The 26,133-nt window shown below is 38.2% G+C and overlaps 1 protein-coding gene across 1 annotated transcript in view; it reads left to right on the plus strand.

Annotated features, from left to right (window-relative positions):
- The window catches only part of JMY (junction mediating and regulatory protein, p53 cofactor), a 67,564-nt gene extending 50,566 nt beyond the window's left edge, over positions 1-16,998 (plus strand). The window contains exons 7-11 of the mRNA XM_082301025.1: positions 3,236-3,322; positions 5,847-5,942; positions 7,203-7,755; positions 9,342-9,652; positions 12,876-16,998. Of these exons, the coding sequence (XP_082157151.1) occupies positions 3,236-3,322; positions 5,847-5,942; positions 7,203-7,755; positions 9,342-9,649 (1,044 nt within the window). The 3' untranslated portion in view covers positions 9,650-9,652; positions 12,876-16,998. The remainder of the gene's footprint in view (positions 1-3,235; positions 3,323-5,846; positions 5,943-7,202; positions 7,756-9,341; positions 9,653-12,875) is intronic.
- Positions 16,999-26,133: the final 9,135 nt, after the last annotated feature.

Raw genomic sequence — 26,133 nt, forward strand, 5'->3', positions numbered from 1 at the left:
AGGTGTTTGAGGGGTGTCTGGATCTGGTACTGGGTGATGGTCTAATGGTTACAATGGTAGTGCTGGGTGGACAGTTGGACTGAATGATCTTAAAGGTCTCTTCCAACCTTGGTGATTTTATGATAATGCTCCTGCTTCTCAGTGCTGAGAAGGAAGGACTACTTTGCATATGCGATAGGCTGTATCATACACCCAATTATTGTGTTTGGTTTTGTTGTTTTTTGGGTTTTTTTGCCAGAGTTCACTGGTTTATATTCAACTTGTAGTTTGCCGTAGTCATCCATATAATTTCTTTAATGCTGCCGTCTGGGTGTTTTTTATTACATTGTTTGTTTGAAGTCACTTAATCTTGTCTACAAGCAGAACCCTGCATTTGTCCCTATGAAATTGCAACCTTTCCTTTTTTTCTTAGACCATTTCTGTAATTAGTTAAGATGATTCAGATTTCTAATCCTGTCCTGCAACATTTCAGCCCCTCCTAGTAGCTTTTATTATTTCATGTCAAAGAGGTCTAATTACATTGAAGTAGGTTGTTTATTAATGCAAAGTCAGCACCAAATACATTTTGGTCAGGTTTGTCCTCTTTACATACTTAAAATATCTTTCATTATTTGTATTTAACCAGAAAGGTTTGAATATTGATGCTAAAGTTAAAACATTACATAAAATTGTGCCCCCTGAGTATTTGAGACATGTCAAAAAACCCCAAACCACACTTAACTTACATTTTCTCATTATTTTATAATATTTAAAACCTAAATAGAGAGTAAACCATAAACTAGTAGTAGTATTACAGAAAGTTGTTCAGGTTCTCTATTGGTATTATGTAGCTTGCTGTGTCTTTGAAACGCAGAGATGAAGTATTTTGTACTTTTGCAGCTACAAATTAAATTGATTGACCGTTCAGGATTAACTCTTATCACCAGGGGAAAAAAAACCTCCAGAAACAAACACAAAACCCAGTAGAGTTTGGCTATATATATATGTTTACCTGTTAGAGCAAGTCCAGAGTAGATCCATGAAGATGATCAGAGGGTTGGAGCACCTCTCCTATGAGGATGGGCTGGGGTTGTTCAGCCTGGAGAAGAGAAGGCTCTGGGGAGACCTCACTGCAGCCTTTCAGAACATAAAGGGAGGTTATAAAAAAGATGGAGAGTGCCTTTTGACATTGTCCTGATTTGAGACAAATTGGAGGAAAATACCCTCTGATAGAAGGCAGGTTTCAGCTGCCCCTCCCCCACCAGATTCGGGAAGAAATTCCTTGGAGGAAAGTGAAAAAAGAAAAAACTATTTATTTAACAAGTAAAGTGCACGCAAGCACAGGAAAAGAATAATGCTGAATAATAAAACCTCTCGCTGTGGAGAGAACCTGGTATATTTTCAGAGTCTACTAGTCTTTCAGATTTTCTGTGGGTGTGGTCTCTCTCTTCAAAGCTGGCTGTTTGGCGTGGGCCTCTCTGGGCCAACTGGTGTAGGGTCTCCCAGTGTTCTGGTATTCTTGAACAGTCCAGAAGAGAAGAAGAAGAAACTGAAGTCCCAGGGAAGCAAAGGAGTGTAACTCTCTGTCTCTCTCTTCCAAGAAAAGGAGCCAAGAGCCAGGAAAAGCAGGAAAGTGCTTGCCTCTGCTCTGCTGCAGCAGCTGTCTCTGTGTCCTTGAACGGAAAACCGCTTTGGAAAGTTCACCTGACTTCTTTTCCTCCTTTCTCTCGGACCCAGTTTTAAAGGCACAGAAAGGCACAGGATTCATGTCTGGGCATAGAGCAGGTGATAGGGATACACATCATAAAGTCACCCCAAGACAGATATGGACAGATATTTTACATGGACAAGGCAAACAGTTTTAAACCAGGAGAGATTTAAATAGCTTTAAAAAGAAGTTCTTTAGTCCAGGGGTGGTGAGCTGCTGGCACAGGTTGCCCCAAGAAGTTGAGGATGCCCCATCCCTGGAAATGTTCAAGACCAGGTTGGATGGGGTCCTGAGCAACCTGGTTTAGTGGAAGGTTCCCTGTCTGTGGCAGGAAGGTTGGCACTAGATGAGCTTTAAGATCTCTTCCCATCTGAGCCATTCTGTGATATACCTCTGATGAAGGGACAGTATTTGCACAGAAGTCTTTGCTTTTGTCAGTTACTTGTATACAGCAGCAACATTGATGGTTTTATTGTCCTGTACAGGAACACTGGCTACTTCTTTATATGATCAAAGCATGTCCATAGACAGTTTGTAGAAGAACAGCTCTTTCTGCATTTTTAAGCTTCCAAAATAATGAGGGTTTTTTTATCCCTTCCGTCCTTATTTTTCACTTTACTCCATCAGCTCCCTCAAGCAATGCTTTCAGTGGCAAAGCTCTTTTCTGGATCTGTCCAGAAAGTCATACTAAATGGTATCTGGGAGCCCCATCAGCTCCATGCTCTGTCTGCACTACACTCGATACTGCTAACGCTGCACCTTTGGCACAACTGTGAGATTTGTTTATGAATGTACGTCTGACTTTGTTCTAGTTCTGCGTGGTGCTTGTACCAGGTCTAATTCCATTGCTCATGCTCTCCAGTTCCTGGCCCTCAGTATTGTCCAATGAGGTTGTCTATCTACCTGAAGTGTGACTGTCATCCTCTTCTTTGTCAGCTGTTGTAACGTGGCTTGGTTTTTTGTTTTGTCCTAGTTTTCATTTGCTTGGGTTTTTTTTCTTTTAGCCTACTCTTATTTGCAGACAATGTAATACATTTTTGTCCTTAAACCAGATGTTAGAGATGTGAACTTAGTGTAATAAACGAACATGATGAATTGTAACAACTTAATTCCTGTCTATGCTTGCAGATTGTACATGGAAAAGATGAACTGACACCTGTAAACGGGAAGCTGTCTATTTGCATAAACAGAAATATGTGGTGCATTTGAAGAGTTAGTTCTTTTCCATGTGTGCAAACAGATGGGGTTAAACAAGGGCTTTATGAGGTGTTGACAGATTGGTGTTTTTTGCCACTCTTGTACTAGTACTGTAGAACAGACATTCCAGTCAGCTGTCATTTGGATCTATTCTTTTGGTAGTTCAAAGTCATAGATTTGGGGTTGTCTGGCTTGGTTTTTTTTCAGTTACAGTTCATTGTAAGTTAAATGAGCTTGTCTGAAATAGGCTTTGCAGTTTCTATTTTTCTGGGTGCCATTTGCTGAATATGACATTATGTAAATCTGTATTGAAATTACATGCCTTATAGGTTACATTTTATGTCCCTGCAGGAAATCTGTATTGCAAAGCATAATGAGAAGATCCAGCAGCGTCACCAGAGTGAGGAGGAGTACAAAATGCACCATACTGTTCAGCTAGTAAGTTTGAGTTTTCTGTTCTTGAGCTTAGCCTGTCATTAATAGCGTGGTAACCCACTCATTATACATTAATTAGGGGAGCATTTAGAGCGATAGCTCTTTCAAAAAGATGGTGGTTATCCCTGACCTTTGTACCATGGATTTCTGTGTCATAGTATGCTGGTAAGGGGAGTATATAGTTGTGTTAGGATGACATTGGAAACAAGTAAGTAGAACTGTTCTTTATGCTTGGCTGACAGTCTGAGTGGTTGCTGTTACCATGTGCGTGTAGATGATTCTGAACATCTCCGAGTACTGTGTCCGGTATGCTGATAGGAGTAAGGAAACCACACACATTTATTCTTGAATCTTAGTAAGCTTGGTTGCTGCTTTGCTTCTTTCTACTAAAGCAATTACTTGAATTATGTTGTATAAACTTGTAGTTCCAAATGTATGCTCCATGATTTTTTTTCACAGCGTCATTGCAGAGAATAGGCCAACTGGTCTAACTCTTACGCTGTACCTAACAGACTTATCTTAAAGAATATTCAAATTTTGGGATAGGTCTTGGGAGCTGATAAAGTATCAATATTGAATAAAGATCACTGACAAAGATGCGTTGAAATCCAAGTCTCTTTAATTCAGGCTTCAATTAGATTAGTGAAAGTGATTCTATTTCATCCTTATAAATTTTTAACATTGATACATTTGTCCAGGAAGTCGGCTGCATAATTTATTTTATGGAAAGGCTACTTGTCAGAGGCAGTATGTATTGGAATACTTTCTCAGGAATTTAAAAAAAAAATTTTTTTTTCATCAGTTCTTAGAATAAGGCATAGGAAGTTACTGTGTGGACTGTAGCCCATTTATCACTCTTACAAATAAAACTTCACAAAGCCAGAGGACTTCCTTGTCTCTCAAGTACTGCAGAACTTTATATTATGGAGTTGCCTGATTGAATTATATAAAGAACCTTATGCTAATTTTTTGGGTTTGTGTGGGGTTTTTCTGGTAAAAATATGACTGAAAAATTCTAGTATTATGGTAGAATAGGTTTTAAGTTACTGGTTTTCATTAAGAATTTGGAAAAGATAACTCTCTTAGAAAGCTTTCAAAAAGGGGAGTCCAAATTTGAAACCAAGTAAGAATTGCTATTTTACTATTTTACTTAAAAGTGAAACAAATCCAAATAAACAAATCCCCCAAAACAAACAAAAAAACCCCTTTAGTTTGAGACTGCTTCAGGAAAAGTTTGATCTGAATGCTTATGTAACATTCAGGTACGGTGATAGAACTACTTTTCTTCTTTTCTTTATGCTTCTGTTCTAACTTCTTTGCCCATTGCTCTCTTATTTTCTTTTACCACATGCTTCTTCTCTCCACCTTTTTCTGTTTTCTGTCCTTGCTATTTTTCAGACATGTTCTCCTCTTTCTCTCCCTAATGCATCTATACTTCCTTCCAAATCACAGGAGTTGGCTTTTTATGAAGGACACCAGGCCACTAGCTGACTTGTGAAAATGGCAGGCAGACACTGCTTTTGTGGTGACTGAATGAGAGTAAAAGCTTGACAAAAGTGAAAAGAATTTTTGATTATGAAGATGTGCTTTCAAAAGTAATATTAAATGCTGAGAGTCATCTTAAGAATGAAAGCTGCTGTTTCTGCTCAGGGTTTTTGCTTTGTGGTCAGCTGTTGCATCACTTTTCCTGATAGCTTCTGAACTTGCATGGAGTGAATTTCAGCTTCTGGTAATTAGCTTCCATTTCCAGTAAATTTGACTGAGGATTTAGTGTTTGTTTCAAAGGTGTAGTAACTTTGCTGAAGTTCTGTGAGAAAGGATGGTTAGTTAAAGTAGATGTATGTATCCAAAGGTGTGTTTTCCATAAGGTAAAATTGCTGTACAATAAAAACCACAACTGTCCTAGGTGCAAGGAAGAGCTTCAGACATTTACTTAAGTACAATGACATAAAATCAGGCTGGATTAAGTAACAAAAGGCTCGAGTAAATACAAACCTTAAATTTACTGTTGTAAATTTAAGTGTGAAAACATTTACTTAATTTGCTCGCTGTTGGGTTTAAAACTTTGTGTTGCTGAATTCTGTGGGCTCTTGTACTTTGGAAATACTAATGTGACTTGTTTAAATGGGCAGCCTTGCAATTTGGACTGACATTTTGTTCTTTGAATGAGGGGAAGATGGATCCTGGTTTGCCTTCTGGCTAATTTATGCAATTTTAATTCAAGGGGGCTTCTTTCAGTGTAGTGTTTTGTCACTTGTTATTTTTCGACTCTCAAAGTAACAAGTCTTCCAAGTGTTCTGTTTGAGATTGAAATATATTTTACTGAGCTTTGTGTTTCTTTGAGAAAACAAACTAGGAATTGTCTACTATTTTTTTAAGGGAAAGCCAAAGTCCAAGTTTTGAAGTTATGCTTATTTGAGAAGTATCTTTTAAAGTAACTCTTCACATTTAGGAGAAGAGTTTTTTCTAATGAAGCCAAATAGAGCACTGGATGTAATATTAACATGTTTTTCATGTATTTTCTCAGAAACGAGATCAACTGCAAGATGAAGAGGAGAGAAAGAGCTCCTGGGTTAGTCAGGAACGACAGAAAACCCTGGACAGACTTCGTACATTTAAGCAGGTAACAGAAGAACAGTTGGTTTTGTCTGGCAGTTTCCTTTTCCAAAGAAACTTTCCTTCATTCCAGGACTACACTATGTGGTTAGTGATTCTCTTTCATTGTATAGTTAACTGGTCTTTGGAAAATTCACAACAAAACGTAGCATCGGTGCTTACAGATTCCTCTGGCTATTGCATTCCCAATACCATATTCAGTTTCTATTCACCCTTACAACCTATTCCTTGTGACAAGACACTTTGCGAATGTTCCTAAAAGAAGTATAACCTAAACCATACTTCTCACCAAGAGCGTTGTCACCTGACGTGCCCCCCCTACCACTGATTGCTAGAATGCCTGCCAATACCTGCCCCTCCTCATTACAATGGAGCCATCAGAAAATGCATAGAAGGTAGAATGAAGGGGAGAGAATAAGGAAAGGGCTGAAAGTGCAAGAAAACAGACTCTAATTATTGGTGAAGAATTTTTGTTGGAATACATTAAAAAAACAAAGGTATGAGAAGTTTCTTTGCTGGAAAGTTGTCTTCTTCAGCAGTACACTCTTCATGACCTTACTGTTTGCAAGGCTCTTGAATTCCATAACTTCTGTAAAATGAAGCAAATTTACTTATTTTAACCAGCAAGTCTTCATGAGCTGACTTTTTCTATTAACTTACTAATGTTGTTACATGTTATTGCTTTAGGCCTACCACAATTGTGCAAAATGTATTAGACCTGTCTTTCAGAAGCAGGTTAATTTTTTGCTTTAAAAAGGCTGTGGATGAAACTAATGTGAAAAGATTGACAATAAGGCAGCAAATTTAAGAAGTGAATTAAGTCTGAAAACCTTTGATGTTCTCAAGATACACCTTTTCAAACAGTATGATTCACATACAAGGCCAGTGTATTAAGTCAGAGAGCCTCCGACTGGTCTGCACTTGCAGAGGGAGCCATTGACCAGTTTTAGAAGAGGAAAGCAAGAGGGAATTTTGAATTTTAGTTTCCAGAAAAAAACCAGTTTTGAATGTGCAGTCTGATTCTTAGTGAAATCCTAATTCTAACCCATGTATATCACTGACTAGACTAATCATACTGAAACTGTGGCTTAAATAAGAATAAAAACTAAGAATATGAATAACTTTTTCATAAAGGTGGGAATATCTTTGTTTTGGTTTTACATACAGAGCAAAAATGAAAGTTGTCTGTCAGAAATGACAGGTATGTGAAATCTAAAATAGTTCATTGCACGTGTTTACCTAATTGTCAATACCTTATTCACTTTAGCGGTACCCTGGGCAAGTAATTCTTAAATCAACCAGACTACGGCTGGCTCATGCAAGAAGAAAATGTGCAGCCAGCTCAGTGCCCTGTGTTGAGCAGCCTCAATCTTTGCCAGCAACCATACAAATCCAAGAGAAGGGTGAAGAGGTGGAATTGGAAAAAGCAGTTCAGCCCTTGCAAGTGCAGGAATCCACAAGCCTGAAACAACTTCAGGATGTCTCCTTGCCTCCTAATGGTGTTACCTCTGAGCTGCCCCATGTTAGCACTTCTCCACTCACCAGTGACGAGCTTCAGCCAGAGACTGCTACTGGAGTGCAGCTTCCACCCACTTTGCCTCCACCACCTCCACCTCCGCCTCCACCTTTGCCCTCCAAGGAAGATGCCACCAAACCCTTACAGAAAAGTGACAGCTTTGTTAAACGTCAGAGTGTGGAGAAGGGAGTCCAGCACTCTTCTGGTGTCCCACCAGCACATCTGTTTGATAGCAGTCAGCTAGTCAGTGCCAAGAAGAAGCTTAAGAAGACTGGTGATCTAGAGGGTTTACAGAGGAGGAGAGGTAATGTTTTAATTTCTGCATATTTAATTTAAAATTTATTGCCATTAATCTAAAAATGGTAATGCGCATCAATTGTCTTTAGAATTGTTCTGTAGGAAAGTGTATGCTGTGCTTAATTTATTATTAATGGAAAAGTTGTTAAATCTGTTTAGCTGACAGATGCTGACAACTTGAAGACTAGGGCTTTTACGACAGTGTGTGGCATACTTGTTCAGTGGGAAACCACTTGTGAAACTGACTCTACACTGTACCATGTTAGACTAGACAGAAAATGGATCTAAATGCTGTTTAAAAGAATATTTACATTTGCCAGCCCTGCAAATATTCAATGCTTCACCTGAGGATGTAGTGTTTCATTTAATAACAGAACAACAATAATTTTTATGTGGTCCTATTGTTTATTTTACTGACTCACTTTTTATCTTGCAATTTTTTATGAAACACCTATTGTCTGTGCAGTTTTATATACAACATTATATGGCAAATAGAAATTCAGATTAATCATCTCTCTTAAGAATATTGTTAATGTCTGCAGCAGCACTCTGCCTGCTGTTTCACATCCCCTGAGATGTTCCAAGGTTCTAAGTGGCTTCAGAAATTTGTTTCTGTATGACAGACAGGTGCTTTATAGTCCTTCCTTCCTCCTTCAAATGTGCAATCCTGTATTCTTTTGTATCTCTCTTTTCCTTGGGTCTGTTCTGTCTGGGCTCTTAGTGGGATGCACAAAGCCTGTTCATGAATGCAAAAAAGGTTTTGAGAAACATATTCTACAATGTACAAAAAAGAACTGGAGATGGATATGTATTGAATGACAAGTGCTGAGCAAATTATGTGCCATTGTATGCGAGGTGTTTAAACCATTGTACTTTATTATAATGCGTTCTCTGGGATGATAATCTGGCCCACTCGTGGCTCTTCAAAGAGCCAAAGCCTGGTTTTTGTTTCTACAGAAAAACTAGTTTCAAAATTTGTGATAAAGGAAGGATTTTCCATAAAGAACTATCCCTGACTTCTTTGTTTTCATTAATTGTAATGGAAGAGAATTTTTATAACTGTGCTGGGACTAGATGCTAGGAAATACATGAACCCAGAGAAACATGCTCTTGCAATTGCCTGTATTGCTACTTCCCTCACTGGCATGTAGAAATAGTCATGCAGTAGGTAAAATTAGCCATAAAATACAAGTGGTAAGAATGGATTGCACTGTCCAGTACCTAAGATATGTACTCATTACCTGAGTTTTAAAGTAAAAAGATAATGCAATAAACATTTCCATTATGTTGCATTCCTTGCAGCTTATTTGATTTTCCTGACTGCAAACAGAAAGGCCATATTGCTCAAAAACTTTTACTTCAAACAGGAAGTTAAGTTGTTACAAAAATTACAATTGTCTGTATAAATCAGTTTTGACCTGGCAATAAGGAAGATTATTTAGAGGCTAAAACAGTATTGGAGCTACCATTATACTTATGGTATGGGACTATCACACTAAAAGTATGCAGGTATTTTTTCGTCTGTAGGAAATAAAAATTAAGACTGGTAAAATTTAGTGAAAATAATACTGAAGGTCTTTTGATTTACTGCAGTGAGTTCCCCGATGGATGAAGTGCTGGCTTCCTTGAAACGTGGCAGCTTTCACTTAAGAAAAGTTGAGCAGAGAAGTCTCCCTCCTTTTCCTGATGAAGATGATAGCAATAACATCTTGGCGCAGATCAGGAAAGGGGTGAAACTGAAGAAAGTGCAGAAAGGTGTATTGAGAGAATCCTTTACAATTCTGCCTGATACTGACCCTCTGACAAGGAGCATCCATGAAGCACTGCGAAGGATTAAGGAAGCATCACCTGAGTCAGAGGATGAAGAGGAGAGTTTGCCTTGCACAGACTGGGAAAACTAACCTGTAATTAAGCTACATTTAAAGAAAATATTTCTGCAACAGTTTTTTTATAATGGTAGCAGCTAAGTCTCAGGTTGTGCATTGTAGGAGACTTAGTAAAGAATTTAAGGTTTATAATAAGGAGAACTTTTTTAGACAGTATGTTAGCCTTTTACTCTTCCAGTATTTCTGCTGACTATTGACAGGACTGCTTCTGAGAAAAGCTCTTTTTTATTGAGTAAATTTGAAGGGACAGTTCCCAGTTTACCAAAAAACTTTTAAAAGAACCACAATCACTCTTGGACGAACCGTATACTTACTTTCTAATTATTTCTAGCCTTTTAAAAATTGGGCATGTCTATCATTTCAAAGTGAATAACTTTTAAGTGAAGGACAGTTAGGTTTGAATACTGAACACGTAGAAATCTCATGGATTACCCTGTGTGGCTGACTTTGTAACAGCTTAATTTCAGTCTCTAAAATCTCTGACTTAATTGAATTTCCAGGCTATAAACAGTAAATATACAAATACAATTTATGCTTCTGCTATTCATATGAATTCCATGAACTTGGCTTAATACTAAGCCACAGTGCCTGAAAGTGCAGACATCAGACTTCAGCAGATGAAGTTAATGATTTCAAAACGAACCAAAAATTGGCAAGAGACCAGTTTTCAAAACAATTGCTGCATGAGTAACACAAAGATTTGTTACTGCAGCAGCAGCATAGAGCACTTCTTTGTGGTGGTTCTCTTCTGTTACTGGCATGTGAATGAACTTGAGTATCAATGAAGGTTCCCACTAAATCTAAAATTTGAGAAACCAGAAGTATGACAATCTGTAAAGAAATTATTCATCTGGTTAGAAGGGCTGTTTCAACAGAATGGGAGACAAATATTTGTAATCCTTGCAACACAGTTAGGGGTAGAAAGAAGATAACCTTTTTGAATGTTCACAATCCAGCATTTCCACTGGTTAGTTGTTACCATAGCTGGAGAGTGACTGTTGGTAAAGTGCTACAGCTGTTTAAAAACTGGTTCTGACTTAGCACATCATCTGCTGAATATTCTTGTGATTATGAAATACTGTCTCAAGCTGTTCCATTGGTATGGTATTTTCAAATGATAATATTTAAAATTTTTGAAAAGGAAAATAAGTGTTGGCATTATTTCCTCATGAACTAGCCATTGGCCACCCTAATGATTTCACACTGTTTAATTATGGCTTCTTCTATTCCATACCAAATGTACTGCTAGTTTTGGAGTTGAAACTCCAGGAGTGGAGATGTGCTTAACTCCTGCTGAAGCTCCAAGTGAAAATAATTTTGCTTTCATGTAGCTTCTTTCTATCCTTGCATACTGAAAACTCCCACTACCACAGCTCTTCAGAAATCAAGTGACAGCTATAAGAAAAGACGTGTCTTGGAGCTAACTTGACTTTCTTAGTGCAATTATTCTAATTTCCTAGATAACAGATCAAATTTAAACTATGTGATTTGACTTTGACTTTACTAAATCTATTTGACTGTTCAGGATTTTGTTTGCATTTTTTTGGCAAGATTAAAAGGAATTTTCCGAGACTGACTTAATTTTTTTTTTTTTTTTTTTTAATGAATTGGTTGACCTAAGCATTTTACATTGGAAGTGCATCTTAGAAATCTTCTGGGTCATTGCCACACAATATAAATATATGTTTTCCTCTGCTATTTGAAGCCCCATAAAAGCAGCTCAGAATGCAGGCTGAAAATCACTGCCACACAGTTCCTGGTTGTTGTCTCCTTTTTACCAGTCTACCTCCTGCTGAAGTCCTGTGAAATTTCTTGGACCTAAAAGCGGGATTCAGTGTCAAGAGTTCAGTGTCAGGAGTATGTGCTTGTTGTTCTTCATGTATCTGGGACCTGCTTTCTCTTACCAGTGTTGTACTTTATTGTGAAAACAACCCTGTTTTCATTAGTTGAGGTTATTTAATAGATAATAGTTTAGATGGAAGAATGGTTGTACAGAATAGCTCAGAAATAGCTGTACTAACAGCTCAGAGAAAAAGCGCAGGCCCTTGCTATCCAAGCACATGAAATAATTTGGGAGAACAGAGATTGAGACAAAGCCCTTGAAAAATTGAGCTGAATGAATATTTTCCATATAGATGAGCATACTTGCTTGAAGATACAGACTGGTTTACCAGCATTCATCGTACAAGAATAAAATAATGAAAATCTGTTGTAGAAATAGGAGGGTAGTATTTTTTGCTATAAGGTTATCTACTTAATTTCGTGCTTCAAGATCAGCCTACTGGTTTTTAACTTGTAAGCTCTACACATGCCAAAACCACTAGCATAGAGATTTAGATTGAGAACACGTACACAAAAGTGTATTGGCACACATTTTATATGAATGCTTAATTATATGTACATCTGTATATGGTAAATGTAATGCAGTTATTTGCCTTACAAAATGAAGGCTAGATCTGATACAGTGGTGTATATTTTATCAAGTGCACACTTTAAAAAGTGTATTGATATATGTGAAGGGAGTATTAGCAGTGCTCAGTGAAGTGGTTTCATTAATTACTGAAGTTTGAAGACAAGCTAATAGTAACTAATTCCTGCAGGAGATCTAGTCTTCTCTTGTATTGCTTGCTTGGTGAGTTAACTTCTACATAAAGTTATGACTAACCTTTTTAAGACCAGTTCTTTCCAGACAGACACTCTGAATGAACCATGTAAAAAGATATGGAGGCATTCTGTATATTGAAGTAGCTGAACAAGTAGTATAAATATGTAATAGTTTCTGTATGAAAAATCCAAGAGATTACTGGTTATCAAAAGTATCCTGAGAATATCTGCCTATGTGTACATAATAGTGCACATCAATAGTACACTAAGAGTACTGTAGTACACTAAGAGTACTGTAAGTAGTGCAGAACCTGAGTTCCTGTCAGTGGTGGACAAACTAACAGATAACAAGGGAACTTTTGTTCTCCCTAGTCTCCTAATCCAATATTTTGGGCCTCTTCAAACTTTTATCTGTGTTAACTTCCAGTAATACCAGAAGGCAAAAAAAAAAAGACCTGGTCATATGTGTGTTCTGACTCCAGAGTTAGTGTGTCATTACCCTGGGAGCAAAGAGAATCTTTGCTCAGTACACACTGCTCAGTATATTGCATGTTAGAATTGCACAATATGTTGATCAGAGAATATTGGTACAGCTGTTTAGCTTTTCAGATTTTCCTTTTTATTTCTTTCCAAACAGGTGCTTGACAGCCACCAACGTGAGAAAAGAAACCCCGGTTGAAGATTACTTTTCTTCTGCATTTCTGAGAATTCAGAGCCAGCAGTTATGACCATCAATTCCACAGGAGGCTTTCTTTGGCAAAGAAATAGTCTTTCTTTGGCAAATAACTGAAGACATGGGAAAAAATGACCTGAAATGTTAATTTCAGGTCACTTTTTTCTTTATTTGTTCAAACAAATTCTGGTTTGGGCAGAAAGCTAAGTTGTTTAGATGTGCATTTTATACTATCAAGAATGCCCGATTCTTAAGCACTTTTTATATTTGCGTTAGTAATGTACGGCCAGTCAAGTGAGGAGGGCATTTTGAGCTGGGAGACTATTTGCTGTTAGAGTAACTTTGGGGTTCCAACCCAGCTATAAAATGTCCCCTTCACTGCACTGAATATCTCATGTGCTTGAAAATTCAACTAAATGGCTCCCTGCAGAGAAGCTTGCTGTGTAGCAGTCTGATATTCCAGAAAGAGGAGAATTCCTAGTTGCACTACAGTAGCTGAAATTCAGTAACATGCAACTAAGACTTTTTTTCTTCTTAGCTTGAAGAACCATATGTCAGTAGGAAAAGCAACAAGTGACCACAGCAAAATGAGAATTAGGAGTTGAATTCAGTATACATATTCAAGAATGTGTTTGTTTCCATCATGATACATTTAGCAAGACATACTGCAGCACCTTTTTAGAAGGTCATTTGTAGTCTGACATCTTTTTAAAGTAGACATTTTCATGCTTTTTTAAAGTAATATTTAGCTATGCTGAACCAAGTTAGTTATACTTTTATCATTTGTTATAAGAAGCAATATTTTGTAATTTCATACTTAAAAATATTTTTCTCTTTTGGTTTAAAATGGCTTTTGATTAAGTCTAAGCAGCCTTCTTTAAAAAAGATCAAAGCACTTAAGCATACTGATAATTCAGTTGTGAAAATCATGCTATTCTTGCTGGTTTTCATTATTCCCTTTAGTGGCTGCGAAAATGTTTGTATTTCATACCCAAAAGCCTACTGGCTGAAAAAAGTTTCTTTTGATTCTGTTTTGTTTTTAAAGGAGAGTTACAACTTCCTCTGCAGTGAATATTTAGGAGTAGTCCTAAACCTCATGACTAATGGCTGCAGGCAGCTACTCTTAAAATACCACAGTACCAAGAGGTATGTCAATACAGAGATACAAGTAGCCTTGTACCACCTAAAAACCTCATGTGGTATTAAAAATCAGCCCATTACACTTACAGGAAAGATGAATTTTCACTAGCATTTTGTTTTTACTAGCGTGACATACACTGTGTTTGAGAAATACACAGTCCCTGTCCTTTGTGTTGTGTGGTCCATTCACTGTTCCTCTTTTGACAGATAAACTACTATATGGGGATCTGGGTTCTTTTAAGTGGAGTTACTCATTGCTGCTGTCGTGTAATGGAACACGTACTGTGTTAACATTTATAACAGGGGATTTCACGTCTTGCCGTTTACTTACAGAGAGAGAAGCAGGAGACCTTACCTTAGCAATAGGCTGTGTAATCTAAAGGAACCTCAGCTCTGGGACCCTTCAGTCTATTGAAGATGTTTTGCTGTGGCTGTCCGAAAATTAAAGCTCTGTCAAACATCTTGAAAGGATTTTCTTAACCATGTTGCCTTACTTACAAAGTTAGTGAACATTGATTTTCAAAGCACCTGCGAGCAGTGTTACTGTAGTTGTATCGATTTTGCTGTGTTAGTTGCCAGGTCTCTATTTTTCAGCTGTGTGAAAACACCTGATACTGGCTTTCCACAGGCCTAAAACTACATGATGCTTTTTTCTTAAACTTATTCTCTGAATTCTGAGTTACATGGTATGGTTGCAAGCTGTCTGATGCTGTGTTCATGTAGCAATAGCAGCAGTTTCAAGGTTCATCATAATCATTCAACACTGCCTATACTACAAGCTGTTTTCCTCTACATTTATTTGTACTTTCAGTCACGCCACACATTAAAATCAAGATAATCAAATAAATTTTTGGCTGTAGCACAAAGCAGAACTATGATGTAGAATGGTAATTCACATTATACATTTCATCTGAAACTTAGTGCTAAATTAACAGTGGTGAACAAGCAACTTTTATGTCCATTATTTCCTGTTTTTCAGCCTGCAGTTTTATTCCTTGGAGCATACAGAACACTAGTAAAATTTCAAGCTGAGGAAAAATAGTGTCATTTTAAAGTATTTGTGCAGTGGTTCCCTTGCACAACATGTTTGTCTGCAGTTTACCACTGTGTTGTTATCTAAATAGCTCCATGCTCTACTGTACTACAGTTTTCAGATGTGTTTGCCATGTGATCTGTCATCTTTGTCTTGAAAAATGTGTGCATGATTGATAAAAATTACTCTTAATCTGTTTCATATTTAGCTGAAATCTTAGATTTCTGTAGTAGCGTAGTCTGAATAGAAATGGAGTTTTCATATGAGCATGTATTTTATGGGCACACAAAAAGTAGTTGTTACATTGAGCATAGCAGTATATTTCAGTTCAAAACTGCCATCTTCTCTGTGGAAAGTGAATGGGGTATTTTTTCCACATCCTGCTCAAAAAAAAAAAAAAATCCTGAATTTAAATATCTATGAGTCACTAGATGTCACAATTTCACATAATTTTCACTTTGATATAAAAATTGTGCATATGTAGTGTACACAGGCTAACGCATACAACATACCATCCTCTGTCATGTGAAATTTTCCAGTCGGATGGCTACAGCAGAAAATGAGGAAAGTTTAGTATATTTACAAGAAACTTACGGAAATTATGACAGTCCTGCATTGAGGTCAGTTCCTCCACAGCTGAGAAAAGCTGTAATAATTGTGTTGGTCCTTGAGAAATCTTGGCAAGCATCACTGAGGAAAAACACGTAAACATGCGCAAGGAAAGAGAGCCTCCATAAAAAGACCTGCCTATTGATATTTTTCATTTTATTGTTGTGGCTGCTTTGTTCTGTTGCTAGTTATTTATCTTAAGTAGTTAGCCAACTTTTGGGCTTTTTCCATTTTTAGAAACTTCTTTCTTTTTTCAGATTAAAAATTTTACTATGGTGTAACTGATCCAGTGAGGTAAAGATTTGGAATGCGTAACATTTATTGTACAAATGCTTATGTAAGGACTGAAAAATCTTTTATGAGTGGGAACAAGAAACTAAATACTCAGTTTCTACTAAAATAACCAAAATGTAAGGTAAACAGCAATAGTCTTTCGTTCAGAAATGGAATTTGTATCAACATGAATTTCATGTTCTCACTCACAGAGGTTCCAGATCCTTTACAAATGACCAATAATCTTACTCACGTTACTGTATTTTCATGTTAGTTATCTGTCTAGGGTAGATGAAGGCTTTTTTATTTTTCTTAAACATCACTTCTAAGTTTTGCCTGTTTTGTTGTTTGTTTTTTTTTTAATCTGACAGTCTGCATTCTACACCAGACACTTGTAAAATAAATTAGTATGATTATATATTATGTTCTTTTGTGACTGAATTGGGGATAGAACTCGACATACTTCACTACATTATTTGTAAAGAATCATTGTGAGTATAAGCACTATATTCTGTACTGTTTAATAATAAAGTAATGATAGATGCATTATTGAAGATGCAGCTTATTGAGGAGACAGAAACACTATTGGTTAATGTTACCCTTACTCCATTTGTTGCACTGAATTTCAAGAGTGTAATTTGTAAATCAAGTTTGCTCATGCTTGTAATCAGAGGTTATTTTCATTGTTATGCTTATGTAATTAAATTACCTGGATGTCTTTCTGGTAATGATTCCATAAGCATGGACAACATGTTGTTGATGTTTCGCACTATAGAATTAATGCTAAGAACAAGCAAAGCTTCTTGCATAGAAAAGGAGTAACAGAAGCACCTTACTGGGAGAGCATGTTGCATAATTTCTGTGCTCTTGGAGCTGACAGACAGTAGGTCATCCTAAACTTGACTGCAAATTGCTCTTTGGTGTAATAAGCACATCAACATACTGCTATCAATGCTGTCAACACAATGGCTATTTTTAACCTATAAATATACTGTAATTTAAGTTTTCCTACAAAGTGAATTTATATTTAATTGCTGCCTAATACCTAAATACTTAGAATTTTTAGGAGGGTAAGGGAAGGGAGGGTGGGCATGCCGTATATTTGTGGGAGGGGCTGTTGCATATATGGGTCTTTGTACTTCCCATTCAGTTTGACTGTTAATCCAAAACTCACAGCTCTGGCTGTGGTGAATCTGCAACCTGACATTTATGTATTTTTATTGTGATTCAGGTCTTCTATATTCTGTGGCTCAGAGCTTCAGAATTTGACAGAAAAGGTCATATTTCCATTCTCAAGTATGAATGCTCTGTACCTCTAATATGGAAAATGACCAAGCAATGAATTTTATTCTGCTGAGTTTTTAATATTAATGTGTAGAGCATTATCTGAAGCTCATTAACCAGTAATGTGTCCATTGGAAACAAGTAGAAAGGATGAAGACTCTTCTGGTGCGTATTGTCCAAACTCTGCAGAGATTTTATTTCAGAGACTGTCACCTATCCAGGAATTAGTTTGCCATAAAGTGGCTTGATTTTCAGAGTATAAGTGTAGTTTTGACTTCTGAATTGGTAAATAGGTGTTGGGCACTGGGGATATTGACTAACATCTTCCAGCGTGTTGTTGCTATATGTTTTGAACTTCATTTTAAGTGTATACAAATGCATCATCATCGTAAAAGGAAAGCTTAAGAAATACAGATGGCTGCAAGTTGTCTTACATGAGTGAAGCCAGTGAAGCTTAATGAAACTAACTTCTTTGTTAAGCCTGTTGAATAAATAAGAAATAATGAAAGCAATTTTTCCATTCACTAGCTTTGTGCAATATTATCATTAGACTCAGACACTACTAGCACATTGTGCTTGGCTTTAAGAAAGTTCTTTAACTCCATTATATTCAAAAGGACATATTAAATGCATATTTTATTGTAAACAACTCTGCAAATTTACTATGCCTGAAAATGCTCAAAGTTATAAAGTATTAAGCACAAGTATGTTAAAAAAAAAAAAAGGTTAAGAACTAAACAAACATTTCTAGCAATACCTAGAAACTAAAAAAAAAAAAATAATTGTCTGCTTCTTGGTCTTTTTTCTTTAGTGCAGCTTTTCTGCAATGCAAGTTTATTGCTGTGTATTTCATGGGGTTTTATTATCATCAATCAGAAATTTAAACCTGTACTCAAAGTACTGCATTCACCTTATTGTACATGCGATGTAACATCATACTCACAGTTTTGGTGCTTTAAAATTATTCCTCTTTTCTTTATTAAAGGATATTTATTTGACCACTGTCTCTGTTTTAACTTTATGTACTAGCATTAAGAAAAAAAAAATTGTACAGTTTGGTTCCCAGAAAAAAAATTCCAGATTGAAGTCATTTCAGTTCCCATTGTTGCTCTTACAACTCCTGAAATTTCCTGTCACGGTTTAATGGTAGATGGTTGCATCTAAGCTGTGTTGCAGCATGGAATACTTGTATTTAGGTAACATCTTTGTAAATGAAGCCACATGAACAATTAAGGTATTATAGAAGAACCTTGCTCTTAAATGATGCTGGGTAGTTGTGCTTATTTACAAATCAAACCCACTTTTCATGTCTTAATCCAAAGATAGAAACACTCTATGAAAAAGGGTGAAAGTTTAAGTACAGAAATGTTAAGAGCACCCTTATTACACTTACCGTGTCCCTAGCTAGAGTTCCTAGATGTCTGTGGGTAAGTTTTTCCTTTTATTCCTCAGCCATTTTGTGTTATTATTTATGTAGATACAAATCTTGTGAAAGAGGTATGTTTATATTGTATCTCTTTCCTCTTCTGTGTTTTTGGTGCAGTGCTGGTAGGGTCTCTTTCTAGCTGGTTCCTTAACATGAGGAAACCAAAAACTGGTGTATTTCAGGAACACAAACTATTCAGTGCTATTACGATCCTGAGAAAAAAAGGACATTTCTAAGGGCTGCAGGAAACAAAGTTTGTATTTGCAGTGCAAATCTACATTGCAACATGTATTCCACAAAATTCAAGGCCTGTCTGGCTTTGGTTTCCTAGTGATGTTTTTTCGTGCCAGGTAATAATGACTGTTAATTTTGGGTTATGGCAGAACATGTTGAACAAGTAGGAAATGTGTTTTGAGATTAGCAGTTCTTTGATCGTTGCTGACTTAAGAGAGTTGCATTTGTGTCTGAGGTCTGCTCCTAAAGCTCTAGCAGTGTCTGACCTTGAGGTGAGTGCCTGCACAGGTTCTGCTCTGCAGGACAGACCGATGCACGATCAGCTGATTCTGCTTTGGCTTTGGCTTCAGTAGATAAGTAGATGCTTTTTTATAACTCTCCACAGTATCCATACAGGTTGGAAGTGAATTTAATGTATGCATCAGGATTGCAGATGAGTGAATATATCCATAGGCAGACTTGCAGTGGTATGCCATGCAGAATAAGGCCTCTTGTTTGTACGATGCAGAAGATGAAAGATCTGTAGAACTATCTTTTTTTTTTTCGTGCTTGTTACATTTCAGATGTAAATCAAAGGTACATTGTAAATATTCACTGGGCCACAGTGCGTCTGAAATAAAACACCTCTTTCTCAGGAGAATTACTGATACATGCAGGGTTTGTTTCTTTTCCACCACTTCATACTAAACAAGAGGCAATAGGTACAAGCGAAAGAAGCTAAAATGGAAGGTGTGTTTGGCAGATGTTGTTTTCCAAAACCTATGAACTGTTCCTTTTCTCAGCAGTTCTTACTGCTGCTTCCCATCATAGGGAGAAGCCCGTTTTGTCGGCTTCATTCTTCCTACCATAGGATGGAGCTTACAGGAATCCTGGACTGCCACAGTATCTCTTGACTCTTGGGATCAGCAAGCCATCAGTGTGTCACTGCCACCACCACAGCCAGAGCTTTATGCTCACGTCACAGATGACTGTTGAAGTCTACTGTTATGGAGTTGTGCCACTGTGTTTTTACCTTTTGCGAAGGAAGGTTATATATATACATATAATGGTGTCTATAAACCTTAGATGTATCGTGTCAGCCATTTAACTGTTAGAGGCATCACTTTGATTACACAAACTGCCCTTCAGCAGAAAACCATCCCAGAGGTGTTACCAGCAAGCTACAGCATCATCGCCGTATAACCTACCTTGCTCACAGAAATGCTGCAAGTTTCTGTCCAGCTCTCCATCCTGCAGAATTGATCCCACGGAGATGCCTTTCTGCCCTTTCCCCCTTTGCACTAAGATTCGCAGTCTCTATTACTTTCTCTAAACTTTATGCAATCTTCACCGCAGTCATGCTCACTGTCCTCATATTCATCAGTTCAAGGACAGCACCTCTTCCTTGAAATGTTGCCTCTACAGGAGGGGCTTGTCGATAAAAACAGGCAGAGATTACTCTCTGTGCTCTTAAAGCTGCTGCCTGTCTGTGTTGTTGCTGGGGTTCACTCATAATTAATCAACCAAAACTCTGGGAAAAAAAGAACCTAAACCAAAACAAAAGTTATATTCAGATTCACACTGTATCTGCTGTCTTCCCCCTTTATTCCTACTGTAGTTGTGTGCTGTCTGTGAGATGTTTGTTGGAGATACTTGTGCCACAGGCAAATCATCTATATTGCTTTCTTGTCACTCTTTCCTCACCACAGAATTCAGCAGACTTCTTGACTTCTCTGAGATGTCTCACTACACCCCATATTGCTTACACAAGACTAAGCAGATTCACAGTCTTTAAAACAAAAGTCGCCATTTACTTCTTTCTTTCATCTTAACAACTTTTCTAATTAGCATCATATTCCCTCTTACATTACTGTTTAAAAGTCACAGGAATAAGGAAGATTGAAGAATCATGCGGTTCATACAAAGCACTTAAATATTAGCTATACTTTTTCTTCCTCAGTACTTTATTTTAATTGCATTCAATTTCAGTAAGACTGTAACTGAGTTCTTAGCATACAAAATCATCAGTGCATGCTCAAACTGCCATGCATGTTAAAAGCACAATTTAAACACCATAACAGACGTTTATGAATCAACTTCTTTTGAAGCGTCATAAGGGGATGGCCTTTTCCCCCACACATGCACTTGCTGTGAATAAAATGACTGTTGGAGTGGATAGAGTCCTGTGAAAACAATTTGACAGAGAAACCACTGCACACTGCTCTTGGTTTCTAATGACATTTTTAAAAATAAAGAATTGGCATAAAATAAAATCGATAGTATTAAAAAAAAAAAAATTACATCTCCTATACTTCTGTTGATGGCGTACATATATCTTTGTCATTCCTGTAATCATTTCCTAAAGATTTCTGCTGCTGAAAAGGCTTCTCTTAATAGCAAAGTTGAAACCTAAGGTTATTACTTCTCCTCCTGACCAGCACCACTGTATGAGCAAATTTATTTCCCCCACTTCACAGGAGTGTTTTATGTGTCCCCTGATGCACCCATGCCTTGCTCTGTTACTCAGCTCTAAGTCAAACTGTGCTCAGTGGGTCAGGCTGTTGGCTTTTGCAAGGTCTAGCCATTTATGGGCCATTCCACCAGGGCCTGTGGCCAGCAGACAGGGTCAAAAAAACCTGAGTGATACATGAAGGGTGCCTACTCTCATTAAGCCATTCTGGGAAAAGATTGGAGGAGTGCAGAAATTGTCCTCAGTCAAAGGTTGCAGGAGTTAGAGCAGATCTCTGTTCAGGAGATCAGGTTTGTCACTCTTAAAAAAAAAAGAAAGGTGTCTACTTGGGCTGTGTTTTCAGGGAGAACATGAGCCACACATTGCCTACCAGGGCATGCTTTGCTTAGTTTTGTGTACAAAATAACATGTATTATATTTAAATACTCAAAAGTAGTTACATTTCCAAATCAGTGCTATGTCCCATTTTGCAGAAAACCCCAACCCTTCAAGTAGTCAGCTTTTAATCTCTATTTGCAGTAAGAAACTTTGAACAGAAACTCTGTGTCCCAGACAGCATTTGTTGAGGCTGCACTGTAAGCCATCTGGGATGAATCTGGGTTCTGCTCCCAGCCATCAGCTGCCTGAGGTAACTAAGACTCCCTGCCTTTTGAGGCCCAGATGAATGAATTTGCTGCAGTCCTTGGTGGATGCTCAAGGTTGCAGGGATTCTTCTGAATAAGGAAGTGCTTGGTACTGTTAGTAGTACCGGCTTGGCTAAGTGATTGAATGCAAACTTTAGCTTCTGCTCCCTTCCCAGTGGAAGGAGCCTAGCTGTTCCCGAAGAGGACACTATGATGTCTTCTGTTAACCCATCAACATGTCATTGCAATAGCAAGCTGTGAAGTTTCAGTAAAAAACCCCTTACCCTGAAATACTGTAAATTACGATTTCTTCACCTAAATCTGTCAAGATTTAAGGCTGATGAAGGCCTGATCCCTTGACATGCCACTGTCACCAGCTAACCACTTTCCAAGTAGCTGCATGCCAGCATTTATGCCATGCAAGACCCAGCACTGTGCTTGTGGGGGCCTCTAGTAGTGGCCCCCTCTTCTGGTGCAGCCCCTCAAAAGAGAGACTTGAAATATTACGGCAAATTCCACAGCCACCTACCTGCTGAGCTGCAAAACCAGCTTCAAAGGCTGGTGAATCTGTTCTTATCCTATAAGTGAACCATCCTCATTGCCAAGTTTAGAGAGGTGTCTGTGTTTGGACAAACCAGCAGTTCCTGGTGCAGTTGCTTGAGCAGTCACAGAGCTAACCAATGCTGTGAGGCTTTATTCTCTTCTGCACTTTAGATACCTACATCCTTGTCACAGCTTCAACACTGCAATTTGGCCCAAGTGTCAAAATTTCCTCTGAAACAACAGCACTGTTTGCCACCTGCCCAACCTGCCAGTCCAGACTAAGTCCCGTAGCTGGATTTCCCAGCCTGACTCAGGCACACTGCAGCTGTTGCACAGAGAACTGCTCTCATCTTTGTACTGGTTCTCTCATGGATGTTCCCAATGTAGCTATTAATTCCTTTGCAAAAGACCTGTTACCTATCTTAGCTGATAACAGAAATCCTCCAGCTTGATGGGAACTTTTGCTACCAATCCTAGCACATCTTTGCATTTTGACTTGAGGAGTTACATGTGCCTTCTATTTGTGCAATACAGTCATCATCATCATCAGTGAAGAACATGAAAACTCATGCCTTCTGAAAATACCTGCACTGCTGTCTTTTAGACAGCTCTGATTCAAACTACTTCCTCGTGGCATGCCTCAGTAATGCTTGTTTAGAAGATCCCCAATGCTTCCTCACTGAGGCGGAGATTTCATGCACAAAAGTCAGCACCTCATACCCACAGGTATTGTTTATGTGGGTGAGTTTGGGGGTTTTTTGGGTTGCCTGCTGGGTGAGCTTGACACTGAATATTTATGTTTCTCACTCCGTAAGCAGCTTAGGACCTATATTGACTATAAACATATTTGGTTGTTCCATGTTATGCAAGAGAAAAGAACACAGGAAAAAAAGGAAAAATACAAGAAATAAAGGATAATGAAAGTTCTGGCTCATAGGTTCAAATGGTAACACCTCAAATAAAGCTTTCGTAATTTCTTTTCAAAGAGGTGAGGGAAAGCAGCTTATATCAAATCTATGCATCGCTCTGCTTATTTAAGATATGCAGAAGGAAATTTCCCCTTTTCTCCCCCTGCAAGCAAAACTCTGAATGTGCAAAATGCTCTGGAGCAAAAGGGCTCCAGACTAGTAATGACAGGGCTACAGTTTTGAAGCAGCAGCTTCTGAACCAAGGACAGCAAGCCCTCCTGGGTTGCTTCTGGGACAGACAACAAGTGCAGCTGGCAGGGTGTAGCAATGAGGCTGTGCAGCAGGGACTAGATGTAGGATGGTCACACAAAATACTACTCGAGTCACTCAGCTACATACTTCTACCCTGGCTCCTCTCACTAATGAAAGTCGAAGAGAGCTGTGCCTTACACTGATAGATTTCTGGTTCCCATTGCTGTGGACTCCTGAGAAACAAAACTGCTGGAATTATAAAAATAACCATATATTCAGATGTGGAGAAAGTAGATTTAGTTTTTAAATTTCCATCCACAGGTAAGGGCTATGATGTTTCTCCTGCAGGAAAGTACAAGGTCATTTTGCTTCACATTTCTTTTGTTTTATTTAGAGACAAATCCACTGATCATTTAGCAAAATACAAGCCAGACTCAGATAATTTCAAAGGTCTTGTTCCCTCTCTGTAAGTATCTGCATGACCATATTTACTTCAACAGGAGGAAATCCATACACACAGATTATATTTACACATACCTTGTCAGTGTAGCTCTTCCTCTCCCCTTAGCACCTGGTTGTATGGTATTGTTTGTGAAGGTCCTTAGTTCTGCCTCCTTCTTGATCTACTGGGAAAAAATCCTTCTTCTTCAAGAATTACCACAGTCACAGAAATGCAAGTTCTCCTCCAAGAAAATGTCTATGTTGCTATTCTCAATCTAATGGAAGCAAAAGGAGCTGAAACACTGCTGGACCCATGCAGTGAGATGAGGCTTGGATGAGAGCAGATGAGAATCCCCAAAGCAGGGAACAAGGTTGGAAACTACCTCCAAGTTAAAAGAAAGAAAAAACCCCAAACCCAGCTCAAAATTCCTTTACACAAATATCACAGGAACTGATGGCAGGAGAGAACAGGGAGCACCAATGGCTAATACTGGTACCAAACCTCTGGAGTTGTGAAGGTAAAAGACTGAAAGGACATGGGGTTTGCAGACTGTCAGGACTTCAGCTGTGTCCATGAAACACACCAAAAATGCTGCCCTTGAGAAGCCTATAGCAATTGAGAGTGGAGTTTTGGGGCAAGCCAGGTGTGCTCAATGTCAGCATGATGTGAGCACCTAAGGAAAGTGAGACCCTATCAGGTGGTTTGTCATTCCCTATAGAAACCATTCTCGCCTACTTTACAGCTACACAAGGGTCCCACACGAGGGAATCTTTTTGAAATCTGTGTTTCTCCCACCCACCCCGAATTTAGAACACCTTTTGATAATTACTCTCCCAATACCTTTATCTGAAAATTGTAAGGATTGCCAGATACATTGTTGCATCTGAGCTCTGCTTATGCAAGACCGAGCAATGAGGGAGAAAGCAGGTATATTGTGTTTCTTTGGTCCTAGGATGAGCTACCAGCAGTGCAGAAGCAGTACTGGCCACTACAGGTCCCTGAGAGGTTGTGGCGGGCAAGCTATGAGACCCTGCATGGTGTGAAAACCCATTTCTGTCTATAGTATCTAGGGGTATTGTGACATTTAGATTCACACCTGCTTTCTGGCTAGGCGTGGCCAGAAGAGTGGACATGAGCTGAACTGACTGATCTAACACAAAACTCTGCTTATTGTTCCAAAACGTTTAACATAATGGGGAAAATTCATCCACCTTGCCTGAAGCAAGTGGATTAAAACGAGGAACTAAGGCTGCTAAGCAAAACAAGAGATTTCAAATAATGTGTGTTATTCATGATGTGGTCTCTGCTTAGCACTGTTCAGAGGTAGTGCACAAATGCAGCATTACTAAGAAAATGTAAACAAGATAATTTGAACATTGCTTAGCAGAGTCAGGTCCATTTTCTGAAAAAGAATCCCCAGTGTATAGGTGTGCACTTAACTGGCATGTCCAGTTACTGAGACTGAACTATGCACATTAGGATAGAGCCTCTTGATGGTATCTTTTAATTGTCTTCTGACACCCAGAACTAATCTCTAATTAGATCTATCTTTGGCCTCAAGATTTTTGCAATTAACGAAGTTAAGTGCTTTTACTGATATCCACAGCTCTGCAGAGAATCAAGGTCTGCAAGAGTTTTCCATTCCTCTCTCTATGTGGTATTTCTGAAAAATGGCTTCGAGTTTGACTTTTGAATGCAGTGTTCACAGAGTGCTGTTCAGCAGCCACTTCAGTACAGAATATATAAGATGATAGAATGAAATGAGGTTTAGCCTCTTATTGAAGGCAAACCTGAAGTTAATCCCCAACTGGTATAAAAATGAGCAGAAACCAGAAACCTTTCACAACTGACAACTGAAAAGACACATCCCAAAATATTAATTTTTAATTGATGCATTGCTCATTCTAGGGTTTTTTTCTTAAAGGAATTCTCCTGGGAATGCCACCGATAGCGTTAAATGATACTTATTTGTGTAACAACTGGTTTAGCCCTTTATTTATTTATTT

This window comes from Coloeus monedula (assembly GCF_965178545.1).
Source record: "Coloeus monedula genome assembly, chromosome: Z".
In the NCBI taxonomy this organism is placed as follows: Eukaryota; Metazoa; Chordata; class Aves; order Passeriformes; family Corvidae; genus Coloeus; species Coloeus monedula.